The sequence below is a fragment of the Crocuta crocuta genome, unplaced genomic scaffold (assembly GCF_008692635.1).
Source record: "Crocuta crocuta isolate KB4526 unplaced genomic scaffold, BGI_CrCroc_1.0 scaffold102, whole genome shotgun sequence".
NCBI lineage: Eukaryota > Metazoa > Chordata > Mammalia > Carnivora > Hyaenidae > Crocuta > Crocuta crocuta.
Genome location: NW_027530019.1, coordinates 12,735,143 through 12,754,358, shown reverse-complemented (window position 1 = coordinate 12,754,358; position 19,216 = coordinate 12,735,143). Strand labels below are relative to the sequence as shown.

The 19,216-nt window shown below is 44.6% G+C and overlaps 1 protein-coding gene and 1 long non-coding RNA gene across 3 annotated transcripts in view; one reads left to right on the top strand and one right to left on the bottom strand.

Moving 5' to 3' along the window:
• The first annotated feature begins 1,344 nt into the window (after positions 1-1,344).
• LOC144231974 (uncharacterized) lies at positions 1,345-12,362 on the top strand. The gene is made up of 2 exons (XR_013335258.1): positions 1,345-1,409; positions 12,128-12,362. It is a non-coding gene; the product is annotated as an uncharacterized LOC144231974 (long non-coding RNA).
• The window catches only part of CCDC32 (coiled-coil domain containing 32), a 12,769-nt gene continuing 4,020 nt past the window's right edge, over positions 10,468-19,216 (bottom strand). For both annotated transcript variants that reach the window (XM_077764682.1, XM_077764683.1), the window contains exons 3-4: positions 14,840-14,996; positions 10,468-11,416 (exon numbers count right to left, since the gene is read on the bottom strand). In XM_077764682.1, coding sequence (XP_077620808.1) covers positions 11,278-11,416; positions 14,840-14,996 — 296 coding nt within the window. In that variant the 3' untranslated portion in view covers positions 10,468-11,277. The remainder of the gene's footprint in view (positions 11,417-14,839; positions 14,997-19,216) is intronic.

Sequence of the window (19,216 nt, the reverse complement as noted above, 5' to 3'; positions counted from 1 at the left end):
TTGGAGTTGGTGAACATATGGAGATTGTAGAGAATGGTGTACCTGGAGAGGGTATGGAAGCTTCGTGTCCTTTCCGCATACCTCACCTTATGTATTTCTTCAAATGACTGTTGACTATCACATCCTTTAATAAACTGATAAATGTTAAGTGTTTCCCTGAGTTCTATGAGCAGCCCTAGTAAATTAATTGAACCTAAGGAAGAGGTGGTTGAAACCTCCAGTCTGTAGCCAGTAGGTCAGAAGAACAAATAATAGCCTGGGGATTGGCATCCGAACTGGGGGATGGGGGGCAGTTTTGTAGGACTGAACCCTTAACCTGTGAATCTGATGCCATCTCCAGGGAGATAGTGTCCAAATTGAGTTGAATTCTTGGACAACCTGCTAATGTATGAGAATTGCTTGGTGTTGTATGTGTGAGAACCCCACCCACCCCCATTGGAATTCAGTCCAAGAATCCTAATAGACCATCCCCCTCCTTCTCTGTGGGAGACTTTTCTCAGCCGCTGCAGGGCAGCCTAGAAGTGGCAGGAGCTTAACACCCCCAAAAGACAAACCTCAACCCCTGAGGGATGGGGACTGGTGGAATTATAGCCCAGATTTCCCCATTGCTCAGCAAGGGAAATTCTGAGCTGTGATCTTTAATGCACCTCAGAGTGATCCCAGAGGGGACTGAGCCCAACTACCCACAAGGAACCACTCAGTAGACCCTTTCCTGTCTCATTCTCCTTGCTTCCTTATTCTTGCCCACTCCCCTAAAGCAAACCGCCTATATCAAAGACCTTGTCTGATGGTATGTATTCAGATGACATAAAATAGCACAAGCGCTGCTGTTCTGTGACCTTCCCTGCCAAAAAGTCTGTCCCACAGGGCTAGGCTAAGATAAGAATTGTTGGAAGGCTCTGCCTCCGATTGTTTGTAAGTGATCAGATGTTTGTTGTCATCACCATCTAGGGACAGAAAAGAGCTCAACAGCTCCCCCTCCCAGATTTTGAGGAGTCCAGGGCTGACTTATTAGCAGCAAGCACCTGTAGGTCTCTAATGGACAACCATAGACTTTCGTAATTGGAAAGGACCTCAGGGGTCACCTGATCTAACTTTCTATGAAATAAAGGAATCCCTTTACAACATCTCTGATGCCTGATTGAACATCTATTATTAGACAGCTATTAGAAACTTTACCTTATACTGAATGGTGACTGCTCTCCCTGAAACTTGCCCCCCAGTGGTACTAGTTTGTCCTTTGTATGTCAGTGTTTCATTTTTCTACTCAAGATTCCTCCAAATATTTTAAGGCCAACCATGTCTATCATATCTTCTCTTTCCAGGCCAAATTTTATTGCCTTGACCTTTCTTCAAATGAGATGATCTTCTGGGCCTCCTTACCCTGGACCCCTACTCTAGGCAGCACTGTGAGTTTGTCACTGTTCCTCTTTCATAGCACCCAAATGATACTTCAGAGTTGTATGGCCAGCACAGAATTTATTTTTATACGATTATAGCCCTAAGTACATTTCCACTATTGATTCCTAGAATGATAAACTTTGGCAGGTACATACACTACTGACTCAACTGAACTGTAAAGACATTGAACATCTGTTGTTTTGGTTTCTCAGGATCCCTTTTGCTTTTCTTCAGGTAACAGCAACTCTCCCCCACTTCCTATTCTCAAATGGTTCTGGTGGGATTGCCACCCACATTACCCTGTGCTTCTAGCCATAGGTTTGGGCCCATGACCTAGGCTCAGCCAGTGGAAGTATCCCTTACTTGGTCACAACAATTGGTTGATGATTAATAGCATGTGACTCAGACTAGGCCAATCAGAGTCCTCCCCTGGAATTTATGGAGTTGGAAGGGCTGGATTTGCTAAGCTGAGATGATGTACAGAACTCCCAGGTCTATACCTGCTATACCTACACACAAAGAAAGAGAGAAGTTAAGAGTGAAAGAAAGAGGAAATTGAAGATATTATCTGAGTCCTCGGATTCAGCTGACCTTGAGGCCAGCTCTACTTCTGTCCTTACCAATCAATGTCCCTTTATGGCTCAGTCTAGATGGAGTCTGGCTTCTGTCACTAGAACAAATGAACTAATACACAGGTCTTTTTTGTCCTCTAATTGGGTAGTTACTTTTTAAATCCTAAATGAAGGGCTTCATATTTATCCTTATTAGATTTCATACTTTGTCCTATCATTCCAGTCTATAGGAAAATTGATCTGTTGGTCAATCAATTACCTATCCTCTCACTTTTGGTAAGGATGTCTCCTATGCACTTATCCAAATCATTGACAAAAATGTTCAGCTCGGCAGATTGAGGGAGAAGGAGGGAGAAGGAGGGAGAAGGGGGAGGGGGAGGAGGGAGGAGAAGAGGAAGAAAAGGAAACAAAGAAGAAATGAGCATCATATCAGTTTATTAGTCAGTGAGTACACTTTTTAGATGGTGGTTCAAACAACTGTGAATTTATGCTACTGTACTCTTTTTATTATTTTTTAAAATTTTTTTCATTTTTTGAGAGTGTGAGTGGGGGAGGGGCAGAGAGAGAGGAAGACACAGAATTCGAAGTAGGGCCCAGGCTCTGAGTTGTCAGCACAGAGCCCAATGCAGGGCTTGAACGCACAAGTGGTGAGATCATGAGCCGAAGTCGGACACCCAACTGACTGAGCCACCCAGGTACCCCTATGCTACTATACTCTTATCCAGCCTACACCCTCCATCAGACGCTCTGCTGAAGACTATGCTGTACCTGGGCATTCTGCTGAGATACCAATTGATAATCTCATCCAAAAAGGACATAGGGTAAAAAACCAAAAATGGTCCTATTCTTATTTATTTATTTATTTATTTATTTTAGAGAGAGAAAGAGCATGTGAGAGGGGGAGTAGGGCAGAGCGGGAGAGAGAGAGAGAGAGGGAGAGAATCCTAAGCAGGCTCTATGCTCAGTGTGAAGCCCAACATGGGGCTTGATCCCACAACCCTTGGATCACTACCTGAGCCAAAATCAAGAGTCAGATGTTCAACTGATAGAGCCACTCAGGGTCCCTGGTCTTTTTCTTTAAAATGCTCAAAAACTCAGGGTGCCTGTCTAGCTCAGTAGGTAAAGCATACAACTCTTGATCTCAGGATTATGAGTGCAAGCCTCATGTTAGGCATGGCACCTCTTTAAAAAATAATAAATAAAATACAATAAAGGAAAAAAAATAAATGCTGATAAACTCTCTGTAACCCATCTGCTTTCCTGTGCACACATGCCTGCACACATAGGTACCATCCCTCTTACCCATTTCTGCCTCCTCCCTCCCTGCTTAGCTGCAAAATAACTGTTTTTTGGTTTTTTTTAAGTGGATCAGGTCAGCATGAAGGGAGAAGACAGTCCGTCTGTCTGGAAAGAGGAAAACTTTACTTCTGAACAACCTGTAACCTGTAGAATGACAGGAGATGAGTATATCTCTTAGCCACACATTGATTCATGGTGGGACCCTCCAGCTGGAGAGTGGGACATCAAGGAGCAGGGACCAACCCAACTGTCGTTCCAGTCTAGCCTATAGGAGGCAGTGTGGTGCACCCAAGGAGCACAGGCTCTGGAGAGCTAAGCCAGGCTCAAAAATCCCAAACCCAGCAACACCACTTGCTAGCCCGCACCACTTGCTAGCCAGCCCCAATCCCTCGTGCCAAACCCGGGTGCCATGCTCCACTCCTACTCCCTCACACTTCATTCCACTAGGATACCGAGTTGCAGTGGTTCTTCCCCTCCAAATCCTTCCTTTATCCACTTCTCTCTAGGCTCAGAGCCACATCCTCATTCGTGTTATCATCATCTCTTCAAATATTTCCTCTGCACCATTCACTCTGTCTGGGACTCAAATTACATGTATATCAGACTGAATGATATTTTCCTGCAGATCTTACAAGCTTGGTTTTCCTCTTTCTTTTTTTACTCTCACTCCTTTTTGCCCCTCTTTGTGTTTCAGCTTGGATGGTTTCTATTGACCTCTCTCAAGTTCATTGTTTTTTTTTTCCCTCAGCTATGCCTACTGTGGAAAAGCTTGCTGAAGGAATTCATCTCTGATATCATATTTTTTATTTCTAGCATTTCCTTTTTTTTTTTTTTTAAGTAGGCACCATGCCCAACATGGGACTTGAACTCACCACCCTGGCAAGAGCAGGATGCTGTATTGACTGAGCCATCCAGGAGTGCCTATTTCTAGCATTTCCATTTGATGTTCTGATAGTTTCTATGTCTCTGCCGAGACTTCCTAAATGCTCATGCAAGTTGCCCACCCTTTCCCACTAGACCCTTTCACATATGTTATTATTATTTTAAAGTCCCTATCTGGTAATTCCAAAATCTGTGTCATCTGTGAATTTGGTTTTGTTGATTCTGTATTTTTTTTTGAGAGAGAGAGAGAGAGCAAGAGAGAGAGAGCAGGAGAGGGGAAGAGAGAGAGAGAATCCCAAGCCGACTCTGCACTGCCAGCACAGAGCCCCACGCAGGACTCAACCTCACGAACCATGAGATCATGGCCTGATCAGGCCAAAATCAAGAGTCGGGTGCTTAACAGACCAAGCCACACAGGTGCCCTGATCTCTGTAACTTTTTTTTTTAATGTTTTATTTATTTCTGAGAGAGAGACAGTGTGAGCAGGGAAGGGTCAGAGAGAGAGGGAGACACAGAATCCGAAACAGGCTCCAGGCTCTGAGCTGTCAGCACAGAGCCCAACGCGGGCTCGAACCCACGAACCGTGAGATCATGACCTGAGCCGAAGTCGGACGCTCAACCGACTGAGCCACCCAGGCACCCCTGATCTCTGTAACTTTTGACGATGGATTGGGGTTTTTTCTTCTTGCCTTTCATATGTGTCATAAATTTTTATTGAATGCCCATCATGTGTAAACAGCAGAGACTGAGAGGTAAATGGTATTTATGGCTGGAAGTGGGTGTGCCTCTTCTGTTGGTCTGAGGGGTTGAGTCCGTCTAGTTCAGGGTCAGGCAGGGTTTGGGCTGTGTCGTTCCCACCATTACCTCAGTGCATCACAGGCTTTGAATCTAGTAGTGGGCTGCTTAGAGTAGTGGGCTGCTTAGGGTGTCGGGATTTTTCTGGGTTCCTGCTCCACGGACCTCAACTTTTCAGCCCTCCCTGCATGCCCACCCTACACCAGCAGGTGTGTGCTCTTGCTCGCTGCTTGGAGCCAGGCTCCTGGAGAGGCAAGACATGCCGTGGAGGGTGGGGGTTGTCTCTGTTATCCTGGTTCAGCTTTAGTCTCAGGCATATCCCACTGTCAGGAGTAAGGCTTTCTCATTATTTCTGCCCCCTCTGAAAGCCAAATTCTGTCGTATACCTGCAGTCAGTTTTTGTGACCAGGGTTTCTTGCCCTCTCCCCCAACACAGCAGACCCTTGCTTGAATCCTCAGTCCCAGATAGTTTCCCACTTCTCCCTTTGGGATAAAGGCATTTTGCTTCCATTCTTCCTCACCTAAGCAGTGGCTCTTTGCCTGTGTTAAAGAAGGACAAAATGTCTTTACTCCTCACCCAAAGCAGATGAGTTTTGCCTTCATCACTCCCCCTGAAGCAAGAATCTGTTGCCCCAAAAGCTTAAGGCTTTTGCTTCTAGGAGAGAGGGATTCTGGAAGCAGCTGAGGCTTTTTGCCTTTGCCAAGCAGCTGCCTTAATCAACTCCGGCATGCCTGCACCAAGGAGGAAAGCCCTCTCCCACTTCCTGCCCTGCTCCCACTTTTTCTCTCAACCTCCGGGGAGGCCTCTGGAAAAGAAGCTTACCATGAGTACAAACTCTACTGTGTCTGGAATAGTCTCCAGCTTTTCTAAACTGACACACTAGCCCATGTATATAGCCTTTTAGCTTTTGTTAAAAGTTTTGATGGTTTCTTCTTACCCACTTGTATGCTGGCCACCTGTTTCTTCCATGCTCTGCTAAAGTTGAAACTGTTCATGTGTGTCTCCCTCACATTGAAGAGGCTTTGTTTCATTGCCTTGTGACCTCAGCTTCCTGCAGATTCAGGAAAAGCTAGTTTTGTAGATTATTCGGCTATTTCTCATCACCAGGGTTGCAGTATCATTTTCTTGCAGGATTCTCTACCCTAAGTAGAGATGAAAGCCCTCAGGTCAGTCACCTCTTTCTTAGACAACCGCAGCCACCTCACAGCTGGGTGCGCCTGCATCTAATTTTGCTCCTCTCCATACTGCATCCAGCATTAAGTATTAAAATTCTGTAACCATTAGAAACTAGAAGAGACTGAAAAATAAAATACTTGAAATTAGCTATATAAAATCTGAAACGTAGGTCATGGTGTGCCGGTTACCTATTGTCCTGTAACAAACCAGCCCCAGACTGAATGGCTTAAACCACATTTATTGTGTTCATAAATCTGTAGGGCTTTTTAGGGACAGCTTGTCCCTGTTCCACTTGGTGTCAGCTGGGGTGGCTTGAAGGCTGGGGTCCGAAATCATCTTAATCTCTCATATGTCTGATGCCTGTGTGGGAAGATTCATGCAGCTGGGGGCTAAACTCCTGAGAGCCAGTCCCTCTGTCTCTCCGTGGCGTTTCTATAGTATGGTGGCTTCAAGGTTGCCAAACATCTTCTATGTTGGCTCAGAACTACCAAGGAACGTGTTGAGACAGAGACAGAGAGGGATCGGGTGGAATGTGTTTATGACTTAGCCCCAGAAGTCACATTGAGCTGTACTCGATTAGCCAGGAACTTGCTTAGGTGTGCCCAGGTTCAAGGGGAGGGAATACTGACCCAGCATCCCAATAGAGAAGTGTCCCCATCATACTTTAAGATGAAAGGGTGGGACGTGGTATGTTGATATGGCCACCTCTGCAGTCTGCCAAACATGATTCTCTTTGTTCTGTAATAGGGAAACAAAAGCTTCAAAGAAATCAAGCTAGAAAATAAAAATAAGACCACAAGCCATCACTTGCATTCTTTCATATAAACACATCATTGCCAAGTTGAATCTGGGCTCCCCTAATCAGTATAATCATGTCATACCCATGGCAACCATAACTGGCATCTTTCTAGATGCAAATCTGATCCTGTCACTAGCCCTCTTAAAATGACCCCTTAACTCCTTCTTGTCCCCACAGTAGAACCCAAGCTCCTTGACATGGCTTAGGAAGCCCTTCACACCTGGCCCTGTTTACTAATTTCCAGCCTCACCTTTATGCTCCAGCTACACTGAACTACTTTCCAGTCTCCAAACTTTCTTTTGCCCTTAGGCCAGTGTACATGCTGTTTTCCTCTTCTGGGACTTTTCTCTTTCCCCCATGTTCTTCTCCCTCTATTTTCACGGTCTGACCGCTACTCCTTTTTCTGGACTCAGCCTCTCTAACACAGCCTCTCTCCTACTTCCCACCCTGACTGGCCTAGGGTTCTCCTGTCTCTTCCCCTACACTCTAAACATCCTGTGCTTCCGTCTTGACTCCACAGCACCAGTGATAACAATGCCAATGAACTAGGCATCTCTCTCCTCCAGCCTTGTGCGGGAAGATGTGGTTTTGCTTTATTCACCACCATGCACAGTGCAGGGTCTCTAAAGATACTGGCTAGGTGAATGAATCCATGCCTGAAATAACCCACTTCTGGGTTCAAGTAAACAACTCTCCCACAGACCTAAGACTGCTGTGGCAGTGTCTTGTCTTGAATCTTATAATTCAAGTAGGGCCAAAGCTGGCTGGGATGGTTTGGAATTTTCAGGAAAACTACTGTCTGTTTCATGTGGCTGGAGCTTTTCTTAATCTTGGAGAGCCACTCCAAGGCAGGGCCCGGGAGTGGCCCCAGGGCGTTTTCCCTCTTCCAGCAATAGTCCTGGTGGGCAGGCCTGCCTGGGAGGGACACACCTCAGCAACAGCCGGCGGGAGGTTTATTTACTTGCTGTCCCTATCAGCCAGAGCCTATTTCTGGAACAGGTACTGGATGCAAGCCTGTGCCATTCCAGCACTGATCCCACCAGAGCCCTGGGTGACGCGCGGGCCTGTGGCAGGAGAGAACAGTGGCAGTCACTTAGCTTATCTCCCTGGCTCTAACCCAGCCTTCTTTGGGTATACCACGTCATTTCTGCTTTGCCCTATTGGTAATTGTCCTTCCTTGGCTCCAGGGGTTAGCATTAAATATTGCTCCATTTGCTCTTTCTGTTTCACTTAGGGAGCCCTCTCAACTCCAATTTTCCTGACTTGAGGAAGTGCTAACTGGAGTTCCTTGGAAATTTCCAGGGTCAAAGAAAAAAAACAGATCAGTATTTCTGGCCAATATCATTTTCCCTACAGTTAGTCCAGTTTCTGAAAGGGAATTGGAATATGAAAAGGTCATTTGACTTGTGATCACACAGCAAGCCACAAGACAGATAAAGATAGCACCCGAGACTCTTAGATTCAAATTTAGTACCATTTTAATAGGCTAAGTTAAGTCTATACTAAAAAGGTAGCTTTGGAAGCTCGTATCAAATTTGTTTTTGTTATGGGGGCACCTGGCTGGCTCAGTTGGAGGAGCCAGGGTTGGGGGTTCAAGCCCCACATAGGGTGTAGAGATTACAAATAAATCAAGACTTAAATTGTTTTTGGTAAATTGTGCTTCACTTGTTTTACAAGTCATCAACTTAGGTTGTCACCTCTAAACCAAATAAGAAACCATAGCTGTGGGGTGCCTGGGTGGCTCAGCTGGTTGAGCGTCCAACTTTGGGTCAGGTCATGATCTCCTAGTTTATGAGTTCGAGCCCCACACTGGGCTCACTGCTGTCAGTGAGGAGCCCGCTTTGGATCCTCTGCCCTTCCCCTACTTGTGCTTTCTCTTTCTCAAAAATAAAATTTAAAAAAAAGAAGAAGAAGAAGAAAAGAAACCATAGTTACAACTCACTGAACTCCCTTCTGTGGAAATCTGCCTCTATTAAAGAGTTAAGTGAACAGGTAGCTGATGATCTAGAGCCTTCGTCCCATACCTCACCCGGGTTTTCACATGGGGCTAAAAGCCTTCCAGTCCTATGGTTCCTCTAACTCAATTTCAGTTCCTCTAACCCAATTTGCCACCTTCTCATACTAAAATTTCTGTTTCTTAGATAGGCAGTGGGAGGTAGGGAAAAGGCAAAGCTAGAACCTTGCCTGAATTACAGAAACACTGTTTTCTGGTACAGATACATCCTCTAAGTGTCTGATGCTCGGCTGCTCTTTAGGAGAGTGTTTTGGGACCTGACTTTTTTTTTTCTTAAGTTGTTGTTACTTGAGGAAGAGTAGTTTTTGTTTATGATGCAGAGAGAAGAAAACTCAGTCTTTAAAAAAGAAAAAAATCTATCCGATGAAAGCCATCAGATGGCCCTGTAGGAAATATGGTCCAGCAACTGAACCCTAGGCAGTGATGGAAACAAGCTCAGTCTAGGGCCAGATGACTGTCAGTGGCTGGCTTCCCCAAAGTGTCTGGGGAACACAGAGGGTTGCTCTCAATGTCAAAGGTATCCCACTACTAAAAAGCAGTAGGGGGCACCTGTGTGGCTCAGGTCATGAACTCACAGTTCATGTGTTCTAGCCCCACGTCGGGCTCTCTGCTGACAACTCCAAGCCTGCTTCAGATTCTCTGTCTCTGTCTCTCTCTCTCTGCCTGTCCCCTGCTCACGCTTTCTCTCTCAAAAATAAACAAATAAACATTTTTTAAAAAGCAGTAGGAATAGGGGCGCCTGAGTGGCTCAGTCGGTTAAGCGTCCGACTTCGGCTCAGGTCATGATCTCACGGTTCGTGGGTTCGAGCCCCGCGTCGGGCTCTGTGCGGACAGCTAGCTCAGAGCCTGGAGCCTGCTTCACATTCTGTGTCTCCCTCTCTCTCTGACCCTCCCCTGCTCACACTGTCTCTCTCTCTCTCAGAAATAAATAAAACATTAAAAAAAAAAGCAGTAGGAATAAAGCTAATACCATTAATCAATTTTTTCTTTTAATTTTTAGAAAATGAGAGTAGGGGGAGGAGCAGAGAGAGAGGGAGAGAGGGGGCTTGATCCCACCACCCTGGGATCACAACCTGAGCCAAAATTAAGAAACAGACACTCAACCGGCTGGGCCCCCCAGGGCCCCCCATTATCAATTTTAAAAAAGGAAAGTATCTCTGGAAATTACCACCTCCCCCTAAATTCATAATTCAGCAAGTACCTGGAATTACCTGTTTGATTCCCATCCTTTCAGACAAGGCAAATACTTGATTTAGATATGACCACATGTTCTCTGAAGATTTTTAACCCCGCTCATTATCAGGGGTTTGAAACTCCATGGAGCCAGAGCTGCAAAAATCTGGCCACAGAATCCTACCCTAAGAACACCGAGCTGAGGTTTGGCTTGTCGGGGGGCTCAGGTCAAAAATAGAAGGCTGACAAAAGTTATCAGCTCTCCCGCATGGTCAAATACTTGTCTTTACCTCCCCACTGCCTGGCAGCATCTCTCTGGAGGAGAAGCAGTTCAAGAGCACCACACACACAGCTATTCTCATCAGAAATGCTTTATGTAGACAACATGGCCTGAACATGAACTCGATAAACAGGGAAACACAGACCCAGCCACGAAAGCCACCACGAGAGGCTGGGAACTGTTCAGAAGGGGTGTCAAATACCAACACCAAATTTACAAGTCTGATTTGAAGCTTGGCCCTTTCTAAGTGTAAGAGGAAGTTAGGGGAGAAACCATGCATGAAATAAAAAATATACATATACACATAAACACCCAAGTTTTCACACTTGTGTCCCTTTTCTCCATGAGGAACAAATCAGACAAAGGAAAAGTGCGGCCTCTTTTCCTAAAGTCCCTCTATTTATTACAAACTTAGAGGAGCCCCACATAGGGTGTGGATCCAAGGAGGCAGACTTGATTCTCCTTGGCCTCACTCACTCCTGACAGTGAACCAAGGGAATGCTTGGGGTCCAAGCAGGAACATCCACAAGAGGCAAGAAAAAATATGGCTCACTTAGCTTATATATTCTACACAAGGTATCAGTTTCTCCAAATACTTTCATACTTGCTCCTTCACTAGATTCTTAGCAAACTTCTCACCTGTAGCAACAGAGCTCAGGCAAGGTGTGAGACACAGAGGAAAGCGGTATTTTCATCCAGCACGCACTGGGTCAGTCACTTTATCCAGGACAGTCACACATGCCAGCCCCAAGCCAGTCTTCAGGAGCCCACAGCTGTTCCTTTGGTGATTGGGCGGGTGGGCTACCCTCCCTCCTTAGATTGCTCCTTGCTGCTCCGCTGTTCCCTCTGGACCTGAGACAGCTGCTGGGCGTGTGTGCTTGCAGTTTACTGTGGCGCAGCCGCTGGCTCGTCCCCGGCCGCTGGCTTCTCAGCCTGGGACTCTGGAGGAATCAGATACTGGACCTCCTCTGTACTGATGGCTACTTTATCTGGCTGGAGCCACCTCTTGAAATGTTCCAAGGTGCTAGGAGAGACCAGGAGAAAAGGGCGGCCGCGTCAGACCCGGCTGATTAATTACTTAATGATTATCTCAGTTACTCAAATGCTGCCTTCCCGCCCACCACCAATTTCTTCCTACAATTGTTTTTCATTGCTGACGGGAGAACGACGATCCTCCTCTGACAGCTGTGCATCCTTGCAGCTCAGCGGCATAATTTACCCCCTAGTGGGCACTTGGGCTATAAGCAGCACCAGGCCCCCTTCAAACACAGAGCCTCTGAAGGCTTGACGGGAATAGCTGAAGAGCTTATGCCTCAATCCTGTCTTTTCTTCCTCAAGACTGGAGTGCAGAGAAACTGTCAGAGGAAAAGAAACGTTCAAATAAATACCAAATTATTAGTGGAGCATCTTGAAACCTCCTATACCTGAGGCAGTCTGAGGCTCGATTACACTTAGGGCGCTTAGTTGCACTAAGCACCATTTTTGTGGGGTTTTTGTTTGCTTCATCCTATAGCCAAGTCCCCAAGATGGAAACATCTGCACAGCAATTTCTCCCACAAAGAAATGGCCACTATACCAGAGGGCTCTTTTTTTGTTTGCATCTCTGTGGAGGGGGGAAGTCCCCCCCCATCTTCCTTAATTACCCAAGATCCTCCACTCTAAAGCTTATTAGATACTCATGGTAAACTGTAAATGACCACAGATAATATAAACCTTATTCTTTGCTCCTCAATAGCCCAAAGCCTCAAGCCAAGAAGTGAAGCCATCACCAGATTTTAGACACCGAAAATGGGGGGATCCTGGTGTAGACAAATAGGATTTCTCAGCCCATTACCCCTGTGCCAAGAGCATGCCATGACGAGGGCCACCTACCTGGCCTTCACATACGTGAAGAACCACACAGTTCCACTACAAAATGGTCTCTGTTTAAAGCATAAACGAAGCCTGCAAATAAATGCAAATCCACTGTTTCTGGTGTGCTTGTTCTCACACTGATAGGAAGAAGTGTTCCCACAGATGCAGCTCAGGAGCAAGCGCCCACAGCTCAGGGGACTAAGGTTCCCCAGGGGCATTTAATCTTCACCTACCACACTTACCACAGAACTGTTCCAACTGCTTCTATAGAAAAGGGAACATCACATCATTTTAGGTATTGATAAACACACAGAAACATGAACTTGAGGCTTGGTGCTGATTTAATTTCAGAGAGAAAGAATTCCTACTTGAAAATTATGCAGGAGAAAATTTTGTCTTCTCAGAATTGGAGAGGAGGCAAACATTCAAGGGGAGCGAGAATCGAATACCAAGTTATTAGTGGGTTGGGAATGTATACATCTTCAAGTCTTTCGTGTTTGGGGCTGCTGAAGGCTCAACGGGGGTGAGTCTTTAGAGACAGAAAAAAGCAAAATGTATATTATTTTCTGAACCCTCGGAGGGTAGGTAGCTGGCCTGACTTTAGATGCCACAATGATTCCTGAAGAATCTGGGGGCACGCCAATGCAGTATTTAAAATAATGTAAGTAAAAGTACTTTGCAAATTAAAAAGCAAAATGTAAGGGTGCCTGGGTGGCTCAGCTGGTAAAGCATCTGACTTGGGCTCCAGTCATGATCTGACAGCTCATGAGTTCAAGCCCCATATCGGGCTCCTTGATAACAGTGAGGAGCTTGCTAGGGATTCTCTCTCCTTCTCTCCCTCCCTCTCTGCCCCTTCCATGCTCGCTCTCCCTCTCTCTCTCTCTCTCTCAAAAATAAACAAACTTAGAAAAAAGATACAAACTTAGGTCATGCTTCCCTAAGAACTTTTGTTTAAAATTCATGTTTTTACTTCCCTCCCCAATTATTTTGATTAATTTCTTACTGAACTTTATTTTATTTTTATTTTTTTGATCTGTATTTATTTTTGAAAGAGAGAGAGAGAGAGATGGAGATGAACAGGAGAGGGGCAGAGAGGCAGGGAGACACAGAATCTGAAGCAGGCTCCAGGCACTGAGCTGTCAGCACAGAGCCCAATGCAGGACTCGAACCCACGAACCGTGAGATCATGACCTGAGCCGAAGTCGGACACTTAACCGACTGAGCCACCCAAGTGCCCCTTCTTACTGAACTTTAAAATTCCATCATGACCCGGGCGCCTGGATTGCTCAGTCAGTTAAGCGTCCGACTTCGGCTCAGGTCATGATCTCACGGTTCGTGGGTTTGAGCCCCGCATCGGGCTCTGTGCTGACAGCTAGCTCAAAGCCTGGAGCCTGCTTCAGATTCTGTATCTCCCTCTCTCTCTGACCCTCCCCTGATCATGCTGTCTCTCTCTCTCTCAGAAATAAATAAAACATTTTTTAGAAAATTCCATCACGACCAATGATAATAGCTAACACTTAAACATAGTACTTACCAGGGGCCAGGTCTGTTCTAGTTTTAGAAGTTTTAGAGACCCCCCCCCTTTTTTTTTTTGGTCCCCATGACTACTTGGGGAGAAATGACAAATATATAAAATGATGAACCTAACAAAATAAGGCAGCCTAAGAAAAGAGCTGGGTGAGTGGGTTCTAAGCACTTTATACACAGTAACTCATTTAACCCTCATTAACAATCCAAGAGGTAAGAGCTACTCTTCCTGCTTTACAGAGCAGGAAACTGAGGTGCACACAGGTTATTTCCTCAAGGACACACAGCCAGCAAGTGGCAGAACCACTCTCCTGGGTGTCGGGCACCACATGGCTCTTTGTGGCAGAATGCCCTCTCCTCCTCTCTGCATCCGTCCCCCCACTGCAGAGACTATTCAAGTTCTTCCTTCTTCTCTGGCACAAACACCAGAGCCCACAGGAAGCTCAGTGGTCCCTTGGCTCCCAAAGCGTGCTGTCACTTCCACTCACCCAGCTCTTTTCTTAGGCTGCCTTATTTTGTTAGGTTCATCTCTATATATGTCATCTCTCCCCAAATAGTTGTGGGGACCAAAAGAAAAAAAAAAAAAGGGTTTCTAAAACTTCTTTACATCTCCCCTCCGCCCCAGCACCACCATCAAGCACAGTGCTTTCACACAGCAGATGCTTAAGAATTTCATTCATTTAGTCTTTACAAATTTGTGACAAAAACTCTGTAAGGCACTAAGGAGTCACAGGTAAGATACTGTTCCAGTTGCTGATTGGCTACTACTTTCTCAAGTACATTGTATACTTGGAAATGAAGACAATGTTTTATCCTCAATTCTGTCCAATCTGTGATCAAGATGTAGGTGGAGTATTTGCTTTTTTGCAAAAATACTATCAAAAATCTGCTACTGGACCAAGAGTAAAGAGAGCAACCTTAAAAAGGATGATTTTGAGCTCAGAAAAGCTGATGTTGATATCAACCAATATCTGGACCCAAATGTCATTCTCCCTGAATTTTTTAGAGGAAGAGAAATGCCCTCAGTGAAATACTGTCACCTGGAACTGGACTGAGAACCAATTACCTCTCATCAGAATCAAATCCATCCACAAAGAACTCTGATGCTAACTTCTCCTGGAGGAATCGATCCCAGCATTCCTTCTTGGCTTGGGCCAAGGTCCGAAGCATGTCTTTAGAAGTTACTTCCTGATTTAAACCTTTGATTCTTCTCAGTTTCTTCTCTAAAAAGAGAAAAGAGAAGAAATTAACAAGGAAAGTGAATATAAAATGAAACTAAATCTAAAGTGCAACATGACAACTTAAAAATTCTCTCACTGATGAGTATATTCACACTCCCTGCAAAAGAGATTTTTTTTTTTTTGAGGACAGGTAAAGGGAAATGTACATTTTTCTTTTTCCTTCACAATGTCTTAACTCTGGATTGTATCAAATAAATGTTTAACCCTAGAAAGGGAAATGGCCATAGGCTCTCATAAATAAATCAGTGGCATGCCTTCTTTGAAATCACAGAAGCCAGCAGGTATCTCTCTAAGGAATTACTTGTTTTCCCTGGCTTGACATGTGTCAACTCCTTGAAAACAGTCTCAATAGTAAATAGTTTTTCTTTTTGTTACAGTCACATGAAGTAGTTTCCAAACCTCGTGAGAAAGAATTAGAGATAATGATGAAAGACCCAGTGGTTCCATTAGACACTAAAATTGACTTGATGATCTCTATGTGTGATTAATTTCTTCATAAAAGAAAAACAATCTCCCAACGTTTTTTAAAGTTACTCAACTTGTGGCCTGGATGTTGGAACCTGATAAAAACAAATATCTTGTAATTCCACTGAGTGGTCTACATGGCTTCCTGATGATAGATGTTTACTTATTCTTCTTTGCATTTTAAGTGTAAACTATTGAACAACTGAAGACTAGAAGGAAGGGTATCACCATTTGCCTTCTGCCTCAATTCATTCTTGCCTTTAACTATAATAAATGTGTCAATGATGGCCTTTTGGAGGGGGAATATCAAGCCCAGACCCAAATAGAAACTTTATGATTTGCAATCCTGTTTTCATTTCTTCTTTTTTTAAATTTTATTTATTTAAGTAATCTCTATACCCAATGTGGTGCTTGAACTTATGACCCTGAGATCAAGAGGTACATACTCTTCCGACTGAGCCAGCCAGGAGCCCCCTGTTTTCTTTCTTTCTTTTTTTTAATGTTTACTTATTTATTTTGAGAGAGAGAGAGTGAGCAGGGGAGGAGGAGGGAAGGAGATGGAGCTAGAATCCCAAGCAGGCTCAACTCAGAGCCCGACACGGGGCTCTGTCTCACAAACTGGGAGATCATGACTTGAGCCAAAATCAAGAGTCGGTCACTTAACCAACTGACCCGCCCTGTTTTCATTTGTAAACATACCACATCATCTACCACCCACAGATCAAAGCAATAACCACCTTTCGTTGCTGCAGGTTACCACCAAGTGCTCACCCATGTAAAAACCCTGCAGTTGATAAAAGCTAAATATTTAAGGGATTTTTGCCTCCTTGAGGATGTGAAAAGCATTATGTAGATCTCACACTGAGCTGGCTAAGTTTTTATAATTGGTGCTCTTGGTGGATTCTTTTTGATACAGGTTTATATGGCAATAAAAACAATATATTATCTGGCCTTGGTTCTCAGGTGAAAGGTACTCTTTTGGACTGGACAAAGTCTTCCTCTCTCTGAGTGTGCTGAGTCCCTAATCAGTTGTGATCTAAGTTGGGCAGGTAGAAATAGATCCCACTGCATACTCCAAACCTGCCTGCCAGTGTCTCCCAGACTCTCCCGCAGGCACAGAAATGGCTCTTATCTTCCTCAGAGAATGAAATTTTAATCATCTTCCTTTTTTTTTTTAAGATTTTACTTTCTATTGGGCGGAAATGGTGGGGGAAAGGGAGAGAAGCAAACCATGAGAGACTCTTGAATGCTGACAAAAACTGAGGACTGATGGATGTGGGGGGAGGGGGGATGGGCATGGAGGAGGACACTTGTGGGGATGAGCACTGAGTGTTATGTGGAAACTAATTTGACAATAAACTATTAAAAAAAAAATAAAAAAAAAAAAAAAAAACAAAAATAAAACAGACAAAAGGCCAAAAAAAAAAAAAAAAAAGATTTTACTTTCTATTTTTTTAATGTTTGTTTATTTTTGAGAGAGATAAAGAGTGTGAGTGGGGCAGGAGCAGAGAGAGAGGGAGACACAAAATCCGAAGCAGGCCTCAGGCTGTGAGCTATCAGCACAGAGCCCAATGTGGGACTCGAACTCCCGAACCGTCAGATTATGACCTGAGCTGAAATAAGACGCTTCACCAACTGAGGCACCCTGGCGCCCCAAGATTTTACTTTTTTAAAAGATTTTATTTGTAAGTAATCTCTATACTCAACACAGGGCCCAAACTTACAACCCCCTGGATCAAGAGTCCCATGTTCTACTGACTGAGCCAGCCAGGAGCCCCCTACTCATCTTAACTGATTTTAGAAAAGATCGGTGGAGTTTTAACTTCCCAAACCAGTCTTGACCAAGTAAATCATCAGCAAATCCATAAAAGTTTCTTATGTCTCCTGGGCAAAGAGTACCAACAAGCTGCAGGATGTGGTTCTCCAGCTTTCTCAGACGGTTGCTTCTTCTCCTTATCATCATTAAGCAGATGTTCTGACTAGGACACAACAGAATTGTCTGGGGCACCTGGGTGGCTCAGTCGGTTAAGCATCTGACTCTTGATTTGGGCTCAGGTAATGATCTCACAATTTGTAGGATCGAACCCCATGTTGGGCTCTCTCCCTCCCCCCATGCTCCTTCCCCACTCCCTGTCTAAAAACAAACAAACAAACAAACAAACATTAAAAAAAAGAGGGGCGCCTGTGTGACTCAGTCTTTAAGCCTAAGTGACTTAGGCTCAGGTCACTATCTCACAGTTTGTGAGTTTGAGTCCAACATCAGGTGAGCTCAAGCCCCACTTCGGGTGACCATGAGTCCTACATCAGGTGAGCATGAGCCTCAGGTGAGCCCCTCTTCTCTCTCCCTCTCTCTTTGCCCCTCATGGGATTCTCCCTCTTTCTCTGTCTCTCTGCCCCTTTCCCACTAATGTCCTTTCTCTCAAAAAACAAACAAACAAACAAAAAAGAACACAATTGTCACCCTCCTCAGCCAGGACTGAAGGCTGCAGGTATTACTATCCTAATTTTGGTGGCTTCCCGATAAATTTCACATTACACCCTTATGCTTCTCATTATCCATCACTCCACTTGTGTTTTTCTCATATCTTTCTCATACAGATCATGTACCAACTCGATTCTGACTCTTCTTTCTGTCCTTCCTCAAAGGCTTCTTCCTGAATTGCCTTTCCTTTCTTAAATAATTATTCCCAGGTTTGGTTTTGTGAAACATAGATGAGTCTCATGGGTGTTTAATAATAAAAGGATACCACAGTTCTAAAGCAATCACTGCCCTAGACTGATCATTTTCTTTCCCCTTGCATGGGACAATCTGAATCTCTTTCCTGTATTTGGAGTCTCTCTAAATATTGGGGCGCCTGGGTGGCTTAGTCGGTTAAGCGTCCGACTTTCGCTTAGGTCATGATCTCGCGGTTCGTGGGTTCGAGCCCCGCGTCGGGCTCTGTGCTGACTGCCAGCTCGGAGCCTGGAGCCTGTTTCAGTCTGTGACTCCCTCTCTCTCTGACCCTCCCTGCTCACGCTGTCTCTCTCTCCCTCTCTCCTAGAAATAAATAAAACATTAAAAAAAAAATTTAAATATTAATACTTAAGGCCACAGGACAGAAGATGTGTTCAGGAAACATTTAAAAAATTAAATGACTAACAAGAGGTAGAATGAATTTTATGTCAACAGGGTCCCATTCCAACAATCAACCTATTTAATATAACAGTTTTTTAGTACAACAGTGTTTCAATAGAATAGTTTCATTAGAAATCCACATGCAGCTCTGGGGCCATGACTTTTCCTTTCAGGATGGCCTGTTTGATACTTTTGGATTATCTGAATATATGGACCACCAATAGTAGGCAAGAGGGTTGTACAGAATGCCAAGAAATGGAGCAGAATTCAGATGAAACAGTCAGAGGCAGGAGGTAAGAAAGACAGTTTTAAGGGATGTACAAGGAAAAGGCTGCTCCTTCCCAACATCCAACCTGAAACCCCCTAGAATTACATCTGACAAATACGTGATGAGGACTAAAAATAATATTAATTAAGGGGGCACCTGGGTGGCTCAGTCAGTTAAGTGACTGACTCTTGATTTCGGATGACTCTTGATTTCAGCTCAGGTCATTATCTCCCAGTTCTTGAGTTCAAGCCCCACATTGGGTTTTGTGCTGATGGCTCAGAGCCTGGAGCCTGCTTCAGATTCTCTCTCTCTCTCTCTCTCTCTCTCTCTCTCTCTTTCTCTCTTTCTCTCTCT